Below are 15,687 nucleotides of genomic sequence, written 5' to 3' on the forward strand. Positions count from 1 at the left end.
CTCGGCGAAAAGGAGGCGGGGTTGGAGAGGGGATGCGGCTGCGGGGATCGACGCCGACGAACGAAAAATCGCGATATAATGAGTTTTTGAATAAATGGCAGTGGGTGGGGGGGTCTCAGGTGCGATGCCTCGACTCCTCCCCGGTTTTGATCATCACGCCTTGAACAGGTCCTACTCAGCACGCACCTCCAGAACCCCCGCTAGTTCTTGCTCCCAGTCAGCAACGAGACCGGGGGTCCGCAACACACTGGCACACGGCGGCACGGCGCAAACGTGCCCTGACAATGTCTTTCCTGCATTGTGCCGGCTTCAAGCTCCAGAGCCGACACGAGACTCGAGTTGAGATTCACGCGAGGTTTCGGCCCACCCCTGTGTCGAGGGGAATCTGGACCGCCTTCAGATCACACGGCGTCTGTACACGCTGCCAATGCGCAGAGACCGTTACAACGAATAATCAAGGGATACAGGGGGGATGATCGCATGATCTTGCTACTTCCTTCTAGACACTCGTTTGCGGAGGGCCAGGTCAGGGCTCCATTCCTGGGACATGTTGAGCTGATGCCTCCAGACCTGGAAAACAGCACGCTGTATGTGCTGCTGACATTCTGGGCAATCTCGGAGTGGCAAAAGGCTTTACATGCACGGAGTCAGTGTTTCTGGTTTCTATGTGGGAGACTTGGAGCTGCTCAGGCAGCAGCCAACTGTGGCAAGGAAGCAAGCCAGGCTGGCCTGGCCAGAGGAGGGAGACAATGCATGGTTAAAGGGGCGGAACAATGTACACACACCGCTCCTGGTCCCATCGGCGCCCACGGCCCTGCTAGAGGGCCAGGCCGGCAGGCACATTGGAGTGGTTCAGGTGCTCGATGGCCTTGAAGAGCGCCCCCGCCACCGCGCCCCCCGCGAAGCAGGCCACCAGCGGGATCCAGCCGTAGTAGAACTCGCTGGGGCCCTTGCCCGGGATGGGCAGGATCCAGTGGGCGACGCGGGGTCCAAAGTCGCGGGCGGGGTTGGCGGCGATGCCGGTGGGGCCTCCCAGTCCCAGGATGAGCACAAAGATGAGGAAGCCGGCCCACATTCCCACTGTTTGACAGGCAGTGGGGGCAGGGAGCGATGGGGAGGGCTGGAAACAGCGGGGCCTGGCGTCCCTCAGCAGGGGTGTCCTGACGTACCGCAGCCGAACGATGCGCATGCCTGGCCCTCGGGTCACTCTGAAGAGGCCGGCCGGGGGCACAGCGCAGGCGCGCAGGCTGGTGCACCTCCCTACGCCGACCCACCACTTCACACCACCCACAGACCGTCAGGAGGCCATGCGCCTGTCGATGGCGAGACGAGGCGCCCTAACACCCCACCACACAGAACCCCCCCCCCCCCCCCCACCTCACCCTCACCTGTGGTGAGGAAGAGGGAGCGCACGGGCTCATACAGCATGTTGCCTCGCTCCACTAGCAGCAGGTACAGGAGGATGAGCGTGGCCGTGCACATGACCTCGCACAATGCGTTGAATGCCTGCGCGGGTGGCCGGCGCGGCGCGGGTTGTGGGCTGTGGGGCATTGCTGTCTTGTCGCCTGCGTTACCGGCTGGGCACACCCAGGGCTCGCAGGAGACCTGTACACACACAGCGACGGCCCATCGCGCGCCAGATCCACGACAGCACCCCCACCCACCCACCGGCGAGAGGATGGCGGGCCGGGTGGCGAAGATGGACAGCTTGGCGTTCTGGTCGGCCACGATGGCAGCCTTGAACAGGGCATCGCCACGCGCCCGCCTCGCCTCCATCAGCCGCTCGGTGGGCCCCGCCTCGGCCTCCGCGCCGCGCGCCGTGCGGGGCTTGCTGGCCTCGGGCTCGACCCTGCCCGCCCCCGGCCTGGCGGGGGCGCGGTACGCCTTCCCCGGCTCGGGCGTCAGCGCGCCGTCCACAGGCGTGCCCCCGCCCAGCTTCTCGTCCTCCCGCTCCAGCGCCGAGACGCTGCGCGAGCGCTTGACCGAGGCGCGGTCCACCTCCAGCGCCACCTCGCTGGCGTACTGGGAGGGCGGCAGCGGCTGTCCCGCGCCCACGTTGGGCACGCGCAGCAGTGCCTGGAAGTTCTGTGCGGAGGGGAATGCAGAGGGGCGGGGGTGGGGTGAGATTGGCGACCAGGAATGGCGAGCTGCTGGGGTGCAGAGGGGTCCAAGACCGGACTGACTGGCCTCGGCGACGGGGGGAGTAGGCAGCGAGCAGGTACTCGGTACGAAACCGCCCCCTCCCTTTGGGGGGCCCACAGGATGAACCCACCTCCAGGTCCATGTCCTTGATGCGGCGGTGGACGTCGGCGACCTGGACGGAGCGGCGGCGCAACGCCGCGCGCCGCCCGTCGGATTTGTCGTCCACGGGCTCCGGCGACACGGTGTACAGCGTGGCCGGCCCGCCAAAAGCCTGGAGCAGGAAAGGGGGAAGGGGTGTGTGCGGGATGCTGAAGCACAGAGCGGCGCGCAGGGTTGGGAGCAGGGGCCGGCGATCTGGTGTCACAGCGCACGAGGGCGACGGAAGTAAACACCGCACACCCATCCGGCTCACCACTTTCAGCAGCTCGTCATGGTCCTCGGGGTGCGCGCTGTCGGCGCTGAGGAAGTAGCGCATGTCGTCCAGCACGCTGCCGATGCCCTTGCGCGGGCCCTCGCGCCGCGCCTTGTCTTGCCCGCGCGTGTTGTACGAGGCGATGGACAGGGCCTCAGCCGACATCGCGTCGCGGCTGCGCAGCAGCAGGTCATCCACGGCCTTGGAGGGGGGCTCGGGGATGGTCTTGAAGTGGGGCAGGAAGTGCAGCCAGACCAGGCAGGCCCCCAGGAAGGCGCCCAGGAACTCGCTAGCGGAGAGGGCCAGGAACTCCAGCCTGGCGAGTGGTTTGCAAGGGGAAGGAAAGGGGAATGGTCGTGCACGCAAGGAGGAGAGGGAGCTTGGGGCGGCAAGCCTGCACACAAGGATGCAGGAAGGTGATGGCGTGATCGGACGGTTTGCTGGCCCATGTCTCCCTCAATCCTCATCACCCACCCATTGATCTTGCCGATGATCCACAGCGCCAGGCAGCTGGCCGGGTTGAGGTGGGCAGAGATGTAGTTGAACACTGCGGTGACAGGGTTGCGTGTCGGTGTGAGGGGCTACGAACGCACCGCTGAGAAGAGTGGTGCTGTGCTGGGGGCATGGAACCAGCGCAGGGGCCTGGACAACCTGAGGGGGAGCATGGACTCCAACCGCTGCCACCACAACCACCCATGTCAAGAAGCAACAAGCCAGTCCTCAAAACAGCTCTGCCAGATGCTCAGCCTCACGTGTGATGGCGATGCCAAACGACATGCCAAATCCAAAGGCCACAAAACCCCAGCCCATCCGATTGCCCTGCGAGGATGCAGCGGGGGCGGTGTTGCAGCGGCGTCTACCCCAAGGCGCGCTCGCCCCTTTCAGAGCCGCATTGAAACCCTCGACGAGGGGCCATGCCCGCCCCACCACCCAAGTCACCTTGGTCTTGGCCAACAATTCATTTGCAAGGATACTCTCTCCGATATAGATCTGTAAATGGGGTAGACGAGGCGTGAGCTGTGCTGGGGCTGTTCATGGCCAGTACACGCATCCTGCTCGCGCACAACGGCGCTGCCCTGGCCGTCACCTCACCGTGATGCAGGTTGCGATGATCTCGCTCCCGCATTTTGCGGCCAGGCTATATGGAGCTATAGCTGGAACGACCACCAAAGTCGCCATGGTGCAGCGACGTACAAAGCGACCGACTCACAGTCGCGCAGGGGGCCAGTGAACTGGTGATCACCTAGGCCAATCCGAGATCACCTGTTAGTTGTTTGACAGAGCCTTCTACTGAAATAATGCAGGGTTATTTCCAACATGAGCATGTGATTCTGGTTTGTGTGGATGTGCGGGGTGTAATGGTTCCCTAGCAGGGGGGTCAAAACCAATGCTGCGCGCGCTCCTGGCGAGCTAGAAAAACTCCGACAACGCTTGAGAGCTCACTTGTCGAGCCATGTCCTGATTGGCATACGTGGTACTAAGATATCGCTGTTTGTGATAATACGCCTCTCGCTTACATCGTGGGACCTGCTGCCTCCGAGCACACCGATGTCGCGGGCCCAGTTGCTCCAGCGGTCCTGGAGCGAGGCTGCAGCAGCGTACCAGGAGCACATGGTGCCCCGCTTCGTGCCATGGACACTTGCCACTCTGGATGCCTTTGGGTCGACCCGCATTCCGGAAGGCTTGGTCGTGGTGCCGGCTTGCGGACCAGGTGGGGCAGGGCAAGGCAAGAGCAGAGTCTGCCCTGCTCAGATTCGTATGTGAGACACGGTGCAAGCCTGGTAGCGGTGTCCCCAGCTCTTATGATCACCCCTGGCGTGACCAGGAGGTACCACATGAAGCACAACTCATCGTGGAAGCTGCTTGCAACTCCACTCCGAGCTGCAATGCACATGCAGGTCAAGAGCTGCCTCTGCTTGCAGACCTGCTGCCCAACCATGACATCCTCGGCGTCGATCTTGCTGAAGGCATGGTTGCCATTGCAAGGCGAGTCATCCAGCATCAAAACCTCAGGTATGGGTTGACAGATAGAGCATGCCAAGGGCCTGCAGTCAGCCTGCAAACGAACGTGATGGGAACACTCCCCCTCTGTCCTCCCGACACCCCCCTCCCTCGCATTCCACAGGCGGGTCACTGCCATGGCAGGGGATGCCAAGTCGCTGACACAACTCTCCGGCTCCCGTCCCATCACCGGCATATACTCCTGCTTCGGTCTGCAGATCATCCCAGGACCTGCAGAGACCCTCAGGTCCTGGGCTGCCAGCCTGGCACCAGGCGGCACCCTGGCAGTCACCTACTGGCCCGAAATCGCGGAGCAGGAGGGACCGTGGCGCACACTCATCTCCCTGACACCACCCGCCGACAGGCCGGCTGACTGGGAGGTCGGCATCCCCGGTGAAGCCCTGAAAGAGCCCGGAGTGGAGCTCGTAGCCGACAAGGGACTGGACTTTAGCATGGAGTGGCCCAGTGCAGGGGCCTTCTTTGATGTGAGGCCATGGAGCAGGGTGCAAGAGGTCCCTGTGTCTGGTTGAAGCCTTCATTGGTACCCAGCAGAGAATCAGAGACGTCCTGCCAGGCCAGGGCATTTGAGCCCTGAGAATCTGGGATGGACAGAATCTACGGCGGTCCCTACAGATTCTGCTCTACACACATCCTCCATTGTCCCAATTGATGACCCTCATCCTCCTCTCCAACCCGTCGTCTTCACCAGATCCTGAGCACGGCAGGCCCCTGGAGGGCTCTGGCCATTCTTCGTGGTCCCGCCTTCATGGAGGAGCTGCGCAGGAAATTTCTGGCCACATGTCCGGAAGCAGATGCCGAGCCGCTGGTCCACACCCTCACTGCGAGGATGATTGTCTTGAGAAAGGCTGGTGGGCAGTCCCCCTCCAAGATGTGAGGGGGAAGTTGGACTTGATCATGGGTTGGGACCTGCGAAGAGAGTGCACCTCAAAGATTATACAACAGCCTTCCGCAGCTTGCTGCACCAACCAGTGATAATGTAATGCAGTGCTTTGAACTCTACATCTGGTCAAGGTGAAGCTTTAGTGGCACTGAGGGTGCCCCTTTCCATTTCAGGCAATGCATCCCTTCCCAAATTCGTGCAATTCCCCCTAACCCTCCTATAGCATTACTAAACCTCCAGGTCAAATCCTGTCAGCCTGGCTGATCCGGGACTCCATCTTTGAGTCCTGACCGAAACTCTGAGAAACTACGTCGTCGCTCGTCAGGACGAGTGGGACTTGATGATTGGAATGGTGGAGTTATTGATTATCATGTTGATTCACAGAGCCTCTTCTAGAACTCACACAAGGGGTTGAGCAAATGGCACATCGCAAAGCTAATGCAACATATGCTTCGAGCGAGTCGAAGATATGTCGCTACCGGGCTTGCGCCGGTTGCACAGCTGCTTCCCGCAAGCGGGATCTGACTGGCGCAGTTGGTTGCCTCGATCGGCGAACCAGAGGGGGTGGGAGGGCGGGAGAAGGGGAAGCAGGGGGGCCACCAAATGCAGTGGGACGAAGTGCACCAGCAAAAAAGCACTTGGTCAACATCAGGATGTTGGCCGCTCCGTTCACGTCGCGGTTGACAACGTTGACCTTGCAGGCCTTGTTGCCGCACCGCTTGGTGTCCCACACGTCCACCAGCTTCTCCTCACCGTTGCGGACCCGCACGTACTGGTGGGCGTGCAGGGTGGCATGGGTTGGGACCTGCGAAGAGAGTGCACCTCAAAGATTATACAACAGCCTTCCGCAGCTTGCTGCACCAACCAGTGATAATGTAATGCAGTGCTTTGAACTCTACATCTGGTCAAGGTGAAGCTTTAGTGGCACTGAGGGTGCCCCTTTCCATTTCAGGCAATGCATCCCTTCCCAAATTCGTGCAATTCCCCCTAACCCTCCTATAGCATTACTAAACCTCCAGGTCAAATCCTGTCAGCCTGGCTGATCCGGGACTCCATCTTTGAGTCCTGACCGAAACTCTGAGAAACTACGTCGTCGCTCGTCAGGACGAGTGGGACTTGATGATTGGAATGGTGGAGTTATTGATTATCATGTTGATTCACAGAGCCTCTTCTAGAACTCACACAAGGGGTTGAGCAAATGGCACATCGCAAAGCTAATGCAACATATGCTTCGAGCGAGTCGAAGATATGTCGCTACCGGGCTTGCGCCGGTTGCACAGCTGTTTACGTACACCGCCAGCTCCCGCCATGTAGGTCCAAGTGTTACACCTCCCTGCGCGACCCCTTCGATCGTAAGATCCTCGAATAACATCTGCAGATAATTGACAGATATGGCCGATGAGAATGTCTGCTTGAGAATGCCACACCAGGCCAGTTTCTGCCCCTGGATTATCTTGTGCATGTTTCCTCGCAGTGACCGACGTACATGACATGGGAAGCCCCATTACCCTCCACCGTTCATCATTCTGCAGACGGGCAGGTCTGGCCCTGGCATCCGTCATCCTCACATCGACACACCCTTGTGTCTTGGGACACGCCCGAGGGGCTGGACAACATACCATGCGGGAGCGGACTGTATGTGCCGACAACACGGCCCTCGTCGAGGAGTTGCGGCGTAAGTGGTGCCATGCCGAGACTGGGGGCTATCATTTTGCAGGCTTCCCAAAGCACATTATCAACATTGAACCACAGGGCGAGGCGTTATTCAGAGCGAGAAGGTGGAACGGGGCATGATGGCGGTCGATCGCGGCAATTTCGCCAGCATCCCGCAGGCAAGTCCTCGGTGTCGGATCGCCCGCCGCCGAAACATGTGCTCGATGGCGTCACTGACACCTTTTGGCCATTACTGGACACTCACAGATGGCATACATGGATGCACCGTCCCCCATCGGTCACGGCGCAACCATCTCGGCACCTCACATGCATGCATATTGTTTGGAAGCTCTGAGCCCTTGGCTGACTCCAGGTGCCAAGGTCGGTGCTCATAAGGAGCGACCACCCTCCCAGCTGCTGTTCTCCAAAAGCCATCCGTGGGAGATCCTGCCATGTTTGAGATGGAATCTCCAATGATGTAGCCTTGTTTTCCATGACGATGTTTTACACCATTTCCCCCGGGCAGGTGCTGGATGTCGGCTCAGGGAGCGGATACCTGGCGGCTGTCATGGCCACCCTGGTACAGGACAGAGGTTCAAAGGCCCCTGGCCTCGTCATCGGCGTGGAGTACATTCCCACCCTGGTGGAGGCTGCCCTCCAGAGTGCGGAGCGGGACCCCACCTCGCGGCCTTTGCTGGATGCAGGTGCGTCTCGGGAGCGCCACGATGACTGGATGGGCACGTGCAGGCATGCTTGCAAGTCCTGGTGTGTCTGGCGGAGGCAGGGAAGACCTGCAGGGTGTGTTGCTGGTCACTGCCACTCCCTGTGGCGCCCACAGGCATCCTGCAGCTCAGGGTGGGGGATGGGTGGCAGGGCTGGCCCGAGTCTGCCCCATACGACGCAATCCATGTGGGGGCGGCAGCCGCCACGGTGCCACAGGCCCTGGTGCGCCAGCTGGCACCAGGTGGCAGACTGGTGTTGCCGGTGGGCCTTGATGGGCAGGAGCAGGTGGGTGGTGATGGGGGTTGGTCGTCAATGCTGGGAGTAAGCAGTGGAATAGAGCAGGACTGTATAGGATTGATGGCCACCTTGGATAGCACGAGTCCTCAAAAGTCTGAACCCACCGGGTAGAGGGGTTGAAGTACTCTGGCAGATCCACACCAGGAGGATGCTGGGCAGGGTTCGGGGGTGGTAGCTGCAGTGCCCGCCTGACGGGAGTAGCAAGTGACAAAATCCCTACCCCCCATTCGCCACATACCCTGTCTACCCAGGTGCTCACTGTGGTCGACAAGGATTATACAGGCCACGTCAAGACAAAGGGCCTGTTCAGTGTGCAGTATGTGCCGCTAGTACACCGGAATGAGGCTTGAGCCCTGTTGTGGTCCTGGCGGCAAGGTCTGTTCTCAGGAGCGCGGTTCCTTGTGCCAGCAGGTTGCAACATTGGCAATCTTGGCGGACGTAGAAGTGTTTTCATACGCAGAGGTTTTGAAGTTGACTTTGACAGCGAAGGCATCATGTCCTTTCATGTATATTTTGTGCACAGATGGGGCCACTCCCTGACAGAATTACTTTCCCCTTGACCCCAGGCAAAGCAGGGTGTATCATGCTGAAGGTTGAACCCTGTCCCCTTGCGTCATATTGTCATCGAGGGTGTGAATGTATGGTTGTCGTGATATGAAGAAATCAGAGCCGGGCAGAATGCACTCCCAGAGGCCTGGATGATCCCGGCGCGCCGGAGGATCCTCGAGATAAAGCGCGAGGGGCGAGGGGGCTAGCCGGGTGGGTCGCGAGCCCTGGAAGTTTCCAAAGTTACTGACTTCGCGTAGGCTTTGTTTTATTGCATAATTGCGCATGCAGAGTTATAAGTTGGAGACGTAGCGTGACCAGATTCCCATGCAGACTCTTGCGTGCTCGAGGTGCAGCGTTGGGTGCAGCCCAAGCAACCAACGATTCAACGGCTCCATCAGGACAACCTCCAGGACAAAACAGTACTGCTCCCTGACCTCCACAGCATCTACCTTCGCCGCCCCCTGGGCATCCCAGCATGGGCCGGCTCGACCAACACACGCAGGCATGCCCCTTGCGTGCGGGGCGCGATGTTTTAACTGGGGTCCAGTGCTTGCTGCAGGGCACCCTCTGCATCGTAACTGGCGCATTCCGGCGCGCATGAGCGTATCTTGAGTAGCTATTGACATTGGCTATCAACGTTCACGGTTCCGCAGGGAGGACACCTCTCTCCGTCGTTGCCGGGAACAAAGCCACGACCGGGCCCTTTGCCCCCATAGTGCGCATCGTCAGAGACAGGCTGGGAACCAAAAAATTTAACCAGCTCCGTGGCAAGGCCATCTCTCTCCATTCGCAAGGTAGGGTGACCTGGGAAGCATTTGGGTTGGATTGTGCATGATGTGCTGGGAGCAGGTGTGCCGGCTTGCCTCCTTGCCTAGTGCATCAAGCCCAGCGCTGTCCACTTGGGCAGGCCTTACATAAAGGGCATTGTGAGATGGCCCGCCAAGCACTGACTCATCCGTGCCTTCCCAACATTCCCCATTTTCACAGTCATCAAGGGTTTCTGTCAAAAGATTGGAGTGAGCAATTCTCAAAGTCAAGGCCTGATCCGCCTAGCAAAGAAAAACGGAGAGAAGCTTGGTTTCCTGGCTTAATTTGGGAGCATGGCGTGGGGACTCCAGCACGGCCAGATGTGTGCGAGCTCCCGTGTTTCTGAGTGTCAGAGCATGGCCAGCGGTCAAAGCCAGGGCTGACCCCATCGTGGTACTGCTTTTCGATCATCAATGTTTCAGTATACATCCAGAGCAGTGTCTCAAGCTTGTAAATCCTTTACCAACGGGAGGCACCATCAACACATGAGGTATTGCATCAGATGGGTGCAGGGGCCAGTTTAGGGCTGTGGGGCAAAGCCGTTCTGCACTGACATGCAAGGGCTTTTTGTATCCCAGGCTGGTCTTGGCGGGGAGCAATCACTCTTGGGCAATGCTGCTCAAGGTTTCTTGTAGGAATGTCTGCTTGTCCATCGGTATGGCAGAGGCAGGTGTATCATCTGTGCCCGGCTGCCATTTCTCGCTCGGAGGCTGCTGCAGCTTCCATTTGACGTCCTTGTCGGACACGGCATGTGATATGAATCGGTTCACTGCGGCTACATCCATCTCCAAGGTTCGCCTGGAGGTTGCCAGCTCATGTGTCCGCACCGCTTTCCTCACTTTCTCCACATACTGGTCCAATCGTGCCTGGTGGATTAATGGGTCTGAGCAGATGTTGGACCGATGGACCCACGATGTCAGGGAGGACCGCACCAGGGCCCAAAGCTGAGTGTGAACAATGGTAGGGAAGCAGTGTGCAGCACTGCTAAACTTGCAGAATCTTTTACTGCACCATTCACTATAGCCTGGGAGCAGGGAGTGGTCCCATCACCCTGTCCTGTAACCCCGACGTGCCTGCTCTTTATATAGCTGAACGTGTGAGTCCGGGTCCCTCCCATGCAGCTGTGAATGGCTACGAAGCAGGGTGTTCGCCCCCATGGCTAGCGCCAGGAGGGCTTGGGCCTGGTCGCGGGAGGCAAGGGCGGAGCCGGCGATGTCCTTGAGGGAGAGGGAGCCCAGTCCCTCCATCCCGGTGCTCAGCTGATCCAATGACGCCTGCGGTGGACATATATACGTCATTCATCTTATATAAGATGGTGCAAACGTATCGCAAAAATCTTTTGCGCACCTCCAAGCGACTGAGCTGTGCCTCGACGTCCTTGGGTACCTCGACATCCATGGCGCTGCCAGCTCCTTCGATGAGGTGCACAAGGCGAGCAGTTCAGTAATCTCGTAGAACGCGCGTGGATAAGGCGCTGCAAGACTTCTGTCTCCTGTGTTTTGCTGCCGTAGAGCATCCACCCTGCATCAGGGTGTCCCTCCACCGGGATGTGGGCGCGCGCGATGTCCATCCCCGAAACAACCCCGACAGGTGCTCCAGGTCCCAGCCCCTCGCACCAGGCTTATGCACATGGCATGTTGCTTATTGAAGTTACGGATCTCTACATCAAGGGTTTTATGCTCCCCCAGTGAAGCTACAGGTGCGGCCACGAGTTGAGTACACTCCCGAGCGTGGCTGGCCTCGGGGAGGAGGAGGGCATGGAGGTCTCCACCGAGGACAAGGTGACGAGTGATTGATAATTTTGCTTCTTTAAATGGGTGGCAGACTGTTAGGAGGCGTGAGCGCGCTATCCTCTCCTCCAGACACATGTTGTTTGCTTACTACGCCCTACTGATGATCACTCCACGGCACTGAGCCGGAGAGGAATGTGGCCAATACCCGCACTAGGACCCATTACCCCGCTGCTTGGAGAAGAGTAATTGAGTGCTGTGTCATCGGCCCCTCACATCCCCCTTTTCTCCCAGGTGATGCTGTCACCGGCCCCCAGTACCCCCCGGTCCCCCCATGCGGACCAGTCCGATGTCCTCTCCGCCGAGGAGGTCGTGGCCCGCCGGTCGGGGGACGTGCTCCTGCGCCACACCATCCTCAAGGGAGACCACTTCCCCGGTGGGTAGCAGGCCTAGGTTGGGGTGCTGGGGGGTGGGGCCGAGGGCGCACCGCGTGATGAGGGGTGCCTCGGCGGGCTGGGGTGTTGGGACGGGCAGCTGTGTTGCCTCGAGTTTATGAGGTCCATTCAAAACTCACAGCCTGGTCTCCTGCCCTCACCCCCTTTCGCACCTGATCTTCCCCCCGTGTCTTCCCCCCCCTCCTCTGCACCACCCCAGGCTGCCAGAACATGAAGCTGCGGCCGCTGGTGGACGGCGCGCCCAACTTCCGGCAGGTCCCGGGGCTCCCCGTGTATGGCGTGGCCATCCCCACCGTGCAGGGCCTGCGCCGGGTGCTGGACCTGCTGGGCGCGGCCAAGGGCAGGCGCCGCGTGCTCTGGCACAGCATGCGCGAGGAGCCGGTGCTGTATGTCAACGGCGCGCCCTTTGTCGTCCGCGAGGCCGACAAGCCCTTTGCCAACCTGGAGTACACGGGGATTGACCGCGAGCGCGTGGAGGCCATGGAAGCCAGGCTGAAGCTGGACGTGCTGCAGGAGTCGGCGCGGTACGGGGCCCAGATCCTGGTGGCCGAGGAGGACGACCAGTTCCAGGTGGTGCAGGCCTGGCAGCCCGTCAGCGAGGCCGACGTGCAGACCCCCGCGGAGGTGTACCGCGAACTCATCGGTGGGTGGGGCGGATGGGGAAAGCTGGAATCGATACATTGTTCTGTGGGTGTGAGGGGGGAGGATTATGTAGGGGGCATGCGGGGTTCGCAGGGAGTGTGGCGCTGTGATGCAACAACCCATGGCGCACAGGGGGATGCCCGGCGCGGTGCATGGAGCGCCGACTCTGTGCGTATGAGGAGGGGTGCTCGGCGGACGTGTACCGGACAGTATCTCCAGCGACACGTGATTGCCTCCGCCCCAAACAGAGGACGGGTACGACATCGACTACCTGAGGGTCCCCGTAACGGATGAAAAGGCGCCCAAGGGCCGGGATTTTGACGCCCTGATCAAGGTGATGCCTGGGAGTGGAGGGGGCGCAAGAGGTGTACTGAGGGGATCTGACAGCGCATCTGGGCAGTTGGGGGGTGTTCCATAGGCGGCATGGACCCGTTTGAGCGCCAGAGGCATGCTCATCCGTCAACCCCCCCCCTCCAAAAAAAACATATAGAGGTGCTGGAAGCCACCCAAGGGCGCTGCGCTGGTGTTCAACTGCCAGATGGGGCGGGGGAGGACCACCACGGGCATGGTGATCGGGACGCTGCTGGCCCTGCGTGCGGGTCTTGCCGCCCGGGCGGGCGAGGAAAGGACGTCTGGGGCCGGGGCGAAGGTCGAGCCAGGCGCCAGGCCCTCCATCCCCCGGTCCTTCTGGGACGGGCCGCCGCAGCAGGCGCTGGGCGCCCCCTTCCCCGACTGGTTTGCGGCCGCGCCGGGCGGCGCTGACGAGGATGCCAGCCCCGCCGCCTCCCCCGACGTGGGCGAGGCGGAGCTCCAGGCCGGCAACTGGGGCGCGGTGCGCTCGCTCCTGCGCGTCCTGGAGGGCGGCGCCGCCAGCAAGGTGGATGGGGGGGGTGGAGAGGGAGGGAGTCGGTGTTTCGATGGAATGGTGATGGCAGCGCCCAGTCACAGGCCGGCCAGGGCCCTCCCTGGTTCCTCCCCAAGCTACCTTATGCAATAGATGACTCAACCCCATGACTAACCCCCTCCCAAAACCCACCTCCAGGCCGTGCTGGACATGGCGCTGGACGCGTGCGCGGGCATGCAGAACCTGCGCACCGCCATCCTGGCCTACCGCGACCGCATGGCCTACGAGCGCAACGACGCGCGGCGCGGCGCGCTGCTCACCGTCTGCTTGGAGTACCTGGAGCGGTACTACAGCCTCATCGCCTTTGCCTCCTACGTGGGCGCGCCGGGGTACGACCCCGGCGACGACCCGGGCTACGCGCGCTGGTCGGCGCAGCGGCGCGAGCTGGCCTCCATCCTGGAGCGCCTGCTGCGCATGAACCCGCTGGCCGCCCTGGCGCTGGACGACGGCGGCGGCGGCGGCGCGCGGCGCCGCCCCGCCGCCGACGCCACCGAGTACGAGGCGGAGGAGGGCGCGGCGGACGCCCGCGCCGCGGCGGGGGGCCCTGGTGCGGACGCCTCGCCCCGCCTCCGCGTGGCGGTGCCGAGCGGGGGCCCCGACCCCGTCGCCGGCCTGTCCCCCGCCGCCACGCCCACGCAGGAGGAAAGGGAGATCGCGGCGCACCGCGCGGCGCGGGCCGGCGCCGTGCTGGGCCCGCGCACGCTGCTGAAGCAGGACCACTTCCCGGGCTGCCAGTCGGAGCGGCTGGCCATCATCGTCCCCGGTGCGCCCAACCTGAGGGAGCTGCCGGGGGTGGGCGTGTGGGGTGGCGCCATCCCCACGCGCGAGGGCATGCGCGGCATCCTGGAGCACGTCGGCGCGGGGCCGCGGTCCAGGGGCAGGTCCGCGGGCGGCCAGGTGAGCCGGTCATAGGGGGGGGGGAGGCGGGGGGAGGATCAGATACTGTTCATCCAGGAGGAGTGTGGAGAACATGAGGGCAGCCGATCAGGGGTCGGACGGTGTCCGGTGCAAGGCGCACACATGTGAGTTTGGGGTCCGGGGTCCATGTCCAGGCACCCCAGCCCCCCTCATCCATGGACGAGCAATCCACGCCACAGTGCCGCGCGGTGTGGACGCTGATGCGGGAGGAGCCCGTGGTCTACGTCAACGGCGCGCCCTACGTCCTGCGCGAGGCCTCCCGCCCCTTCAAGAACCTGATGGAGTACCGCGGCATCGGCCGCGAGCGGCTGGAGGGCATGGAGGAGCGGCTGGCCGCCGACGTGGAGAGCGAGGCGGCGGCCCGCGCCGGCCGCCTGCTGGTCACGCGGGAGGAGGAGGGCGGCGGGCCGGGCGCGAGGCGCACGCTGCGCGACGAGCTGGTGCTCGTGGCCGAAGTGGCCACGCCGCGGTCGATCGCCCGGGGGCTGGCGGGGGCGGGGTACCGCGTGACCCTGGTCAGGGTGCCCCTCACCGACGGCACCGCGCCCCTCATCGCCGACTTCGACACCTTCTACTCCTCCGTGGCGGCCGCGGCCCCGGGCGACCAGCTCATCTACACCTGCCAGATGGTGAGGGCGTGTGGAGCTTTGGGGCTGGGGGGCTGGGGGGTAGAAGGGAGGGGAGAGGGGGGCCCAACGGTGGGGCCTGTCAGGCTGTAACCTACATTGCCTGGAGGGTGGGTTTGAGCGGGTAGATTGAGAAGCCAAGGTCTGTTGGTGCGGGGAGTATGGCCTGGGGTACCTCCCTCACACCACCACCCAACCGAACAACCTCGTCAGGGGGGGGGCAGGACGACCATGGGCATGGTGATCGGGGCCCTGCTGCGGCGCGCCATCAACGGCGCCCAGATCGGCATGGGCGGCGCGCAGAGCACCGACAACCTGGACGAGGACGTCGGACAGGCTGAGCCCCCTCCCGGCAGGCAAGTCTGGAGTGGGTGGAGTGAGAGAAAGCTGGAATGAGTGGGGTTTGGGGGGGTAGGCGAGGGCTCGCTTGAGGACTCCCGGAGTGCTCTGCACCTGCAGGCCCATGGGAGTTGTTCAGAGCACGCCCGGCATTCCCCACCTCCTCCCCACAGCATGCTGGACCACGACGGTAGCAGCGCCGAGTACGAGGACGCCCTGCCCGCCATGGAGGCGCCGGAGGCCGCGCGCCGGGCGGGGTCGCTGACCCGTGCCGCCGAGGTGCTCGAGGAGGTTGGGGAGTTTGAGGACTGTGAGGCGGCGGCATGGGTGGTGGTGGTGAAGCTGCTTGCTCCAGGCACCAGCCCTGCATGCAGCAGTCATCTTCCTTACAACGAGGCCTGTGTATGGGGGATCTTCTGTCCGTGCTGGCCCCCTTTCCCTAGTGTTCGTTCCCCTCCCCATGACATGGGTGTCACTAGTGTAGCCCATCCAGTGCACCGCCCGGTCCTCTACATCTACTCCCCCCCGCCAAAAATCACCAGAATCGAGCTGCCCTACCTCCAGCACCCCCAATAATCCCTCCATCAT

At 62.1% G+C, this 15,687-nt stretch overlaps 5 protein-coding genes across 5 annotated transcripts in view; 4 read left to right on the plus strand and 1 right to left on the minus strand.

Annotated features, from left to right (window-relative positions):
• Positions 1-817: 817 nt before the first annotated feature.
• On the minus strand, positions 818-3,733 carry F751_5263 (Glycerol uptake facilitator protein; the record flags this gene model as incomplete). Its single annotated transcript, XM_011402632.1, has 9 exons — positions 818-1,080; positions 1,389-1,506; positions 1,669-2,085; positions 2,273-2,413; positions 2,555-2,870; positions 3,029-3,101; positions 3,307-3,373; positions 3,494-3,544; positions 3,647-3,733. 9 exons carry the CDS (start codon positions 3,731-3,733, stop codon positions 818-820), a joined length of 1,533 nt encoding a protein of 510 aa, XP_011400934.1.
• Positions 3,734-4,102: 369 nt separating this feature from the next.
• F751_5264 (hypothetical protein) lies at positions 4,103-5,746 on the plus strand (the record flags this gene model as incomplete). The annotated part of the gene is made up of 5 exons (XM_011402633.1): positions 4,103-4,265; positions 4,453-4,567; positions 4,680-5,040; positions 5,265-5,424; positions 5,697-5,746. The coding sequence occupies 5 exons, from the start codon at positions 4,103-4,105 to the stop codon at positions 5,744-5,746; spliced, it is 849 nt and encodes a 282-aa protein (XP_011400935.1).
• Positions 5,747-7,608: 1,862 nt separating this feature from the next.
• F751_5265 (Protein-L-isoaspartate O-methyltransferase) lies at positions 7,609-8,479 on the plus strand (the record flags this gene model as incomplete). Its single annotated transcript, XM_011402634.1, has 3 exons — positions 7,609-7,813; positions 7,948-8,117; positions 8,381-8,479. The coding sequence occupies 3 exons, from the start codon at positions 7,609-7,611 to the stop codon at positions 8,477-8,479; spliced, it is 474 nt and encodes a 157-aa protein (XP_011400936.1).
• An 878-nt stretch (positions 8,480-9,357) lies between these two features.
• On the plus strand, positions 9,358-9,769 carry F751_5266 (Protein PROTON GRADIENT REGULATION 5, chloroplastic; the record flags this gene model as incomplete). The annotated part of the gene is made up of 2 exons (XM_011402635.1): positions 9,358-9,472; positions 9,666-9,769. Coding segments are annotated over 2 exons (219 nt in total), but the record flags the coding sequence as incomplete, so codon positions are not given.
• Positions 9,770-11,512: 1,743 nt separating this feature from the next.
• The window catches only part of F751_5267 (Triosephosphate isomerase, chloroplastic), a gene marked incomplete at both ends in the record, with an annotated part of 16,095 nt that continues 11,920 nt past the window's right edge, over positions 11,513-15,687 (plus strand). Inside the window, 8 exons of the mRNA XM_011402636.1 lie at positions 11,513-11,651; positions 11,870-12,313; positions 12,561-12,646; positions 12,803-13,189; positions 13,355-13,581; positions 13,804-14,113; positions 14,314-14,763; positions 14,974-15,120. Of these exons, the coding sequence (XP_011400938.1) occupies positions 11,513-11,651; positions 11,870-12,313; positions 12,561-12,646; positions 12,803-13,189; positions 13,355-13,581; positions 13,804-14,113; positions 14,314-14,763; positions 14,974-15,120 (2,190 nt within the window). The remainder of the gene's footprint in view (positions 11,652-11,869; positions 12,314-12,560; positions 12,647-12,802; positions 13,190-13,354; positions 13,582-13,803; positions 14,114-14,313; positions 14,764-14,973; positions 15,121-15,687) is intronic.

This window comes from Auxenochlorella protothecoides, assembly GCF_000733215.1.
Source record: "Auxenochlorella protothecoides strain 0710 unplaced genomic scaffold scaffold60, whole genome shotgun sequence".
Classification (NCBI taxonomy): domain Eukaryota; kingdom Viridiplantae; phylum Chlorophyta; class Trebouxiophyceae; order Chlorellales; family Chlorellaceae; genus Auxenochlorella; species Auxenochlorella protothecoides.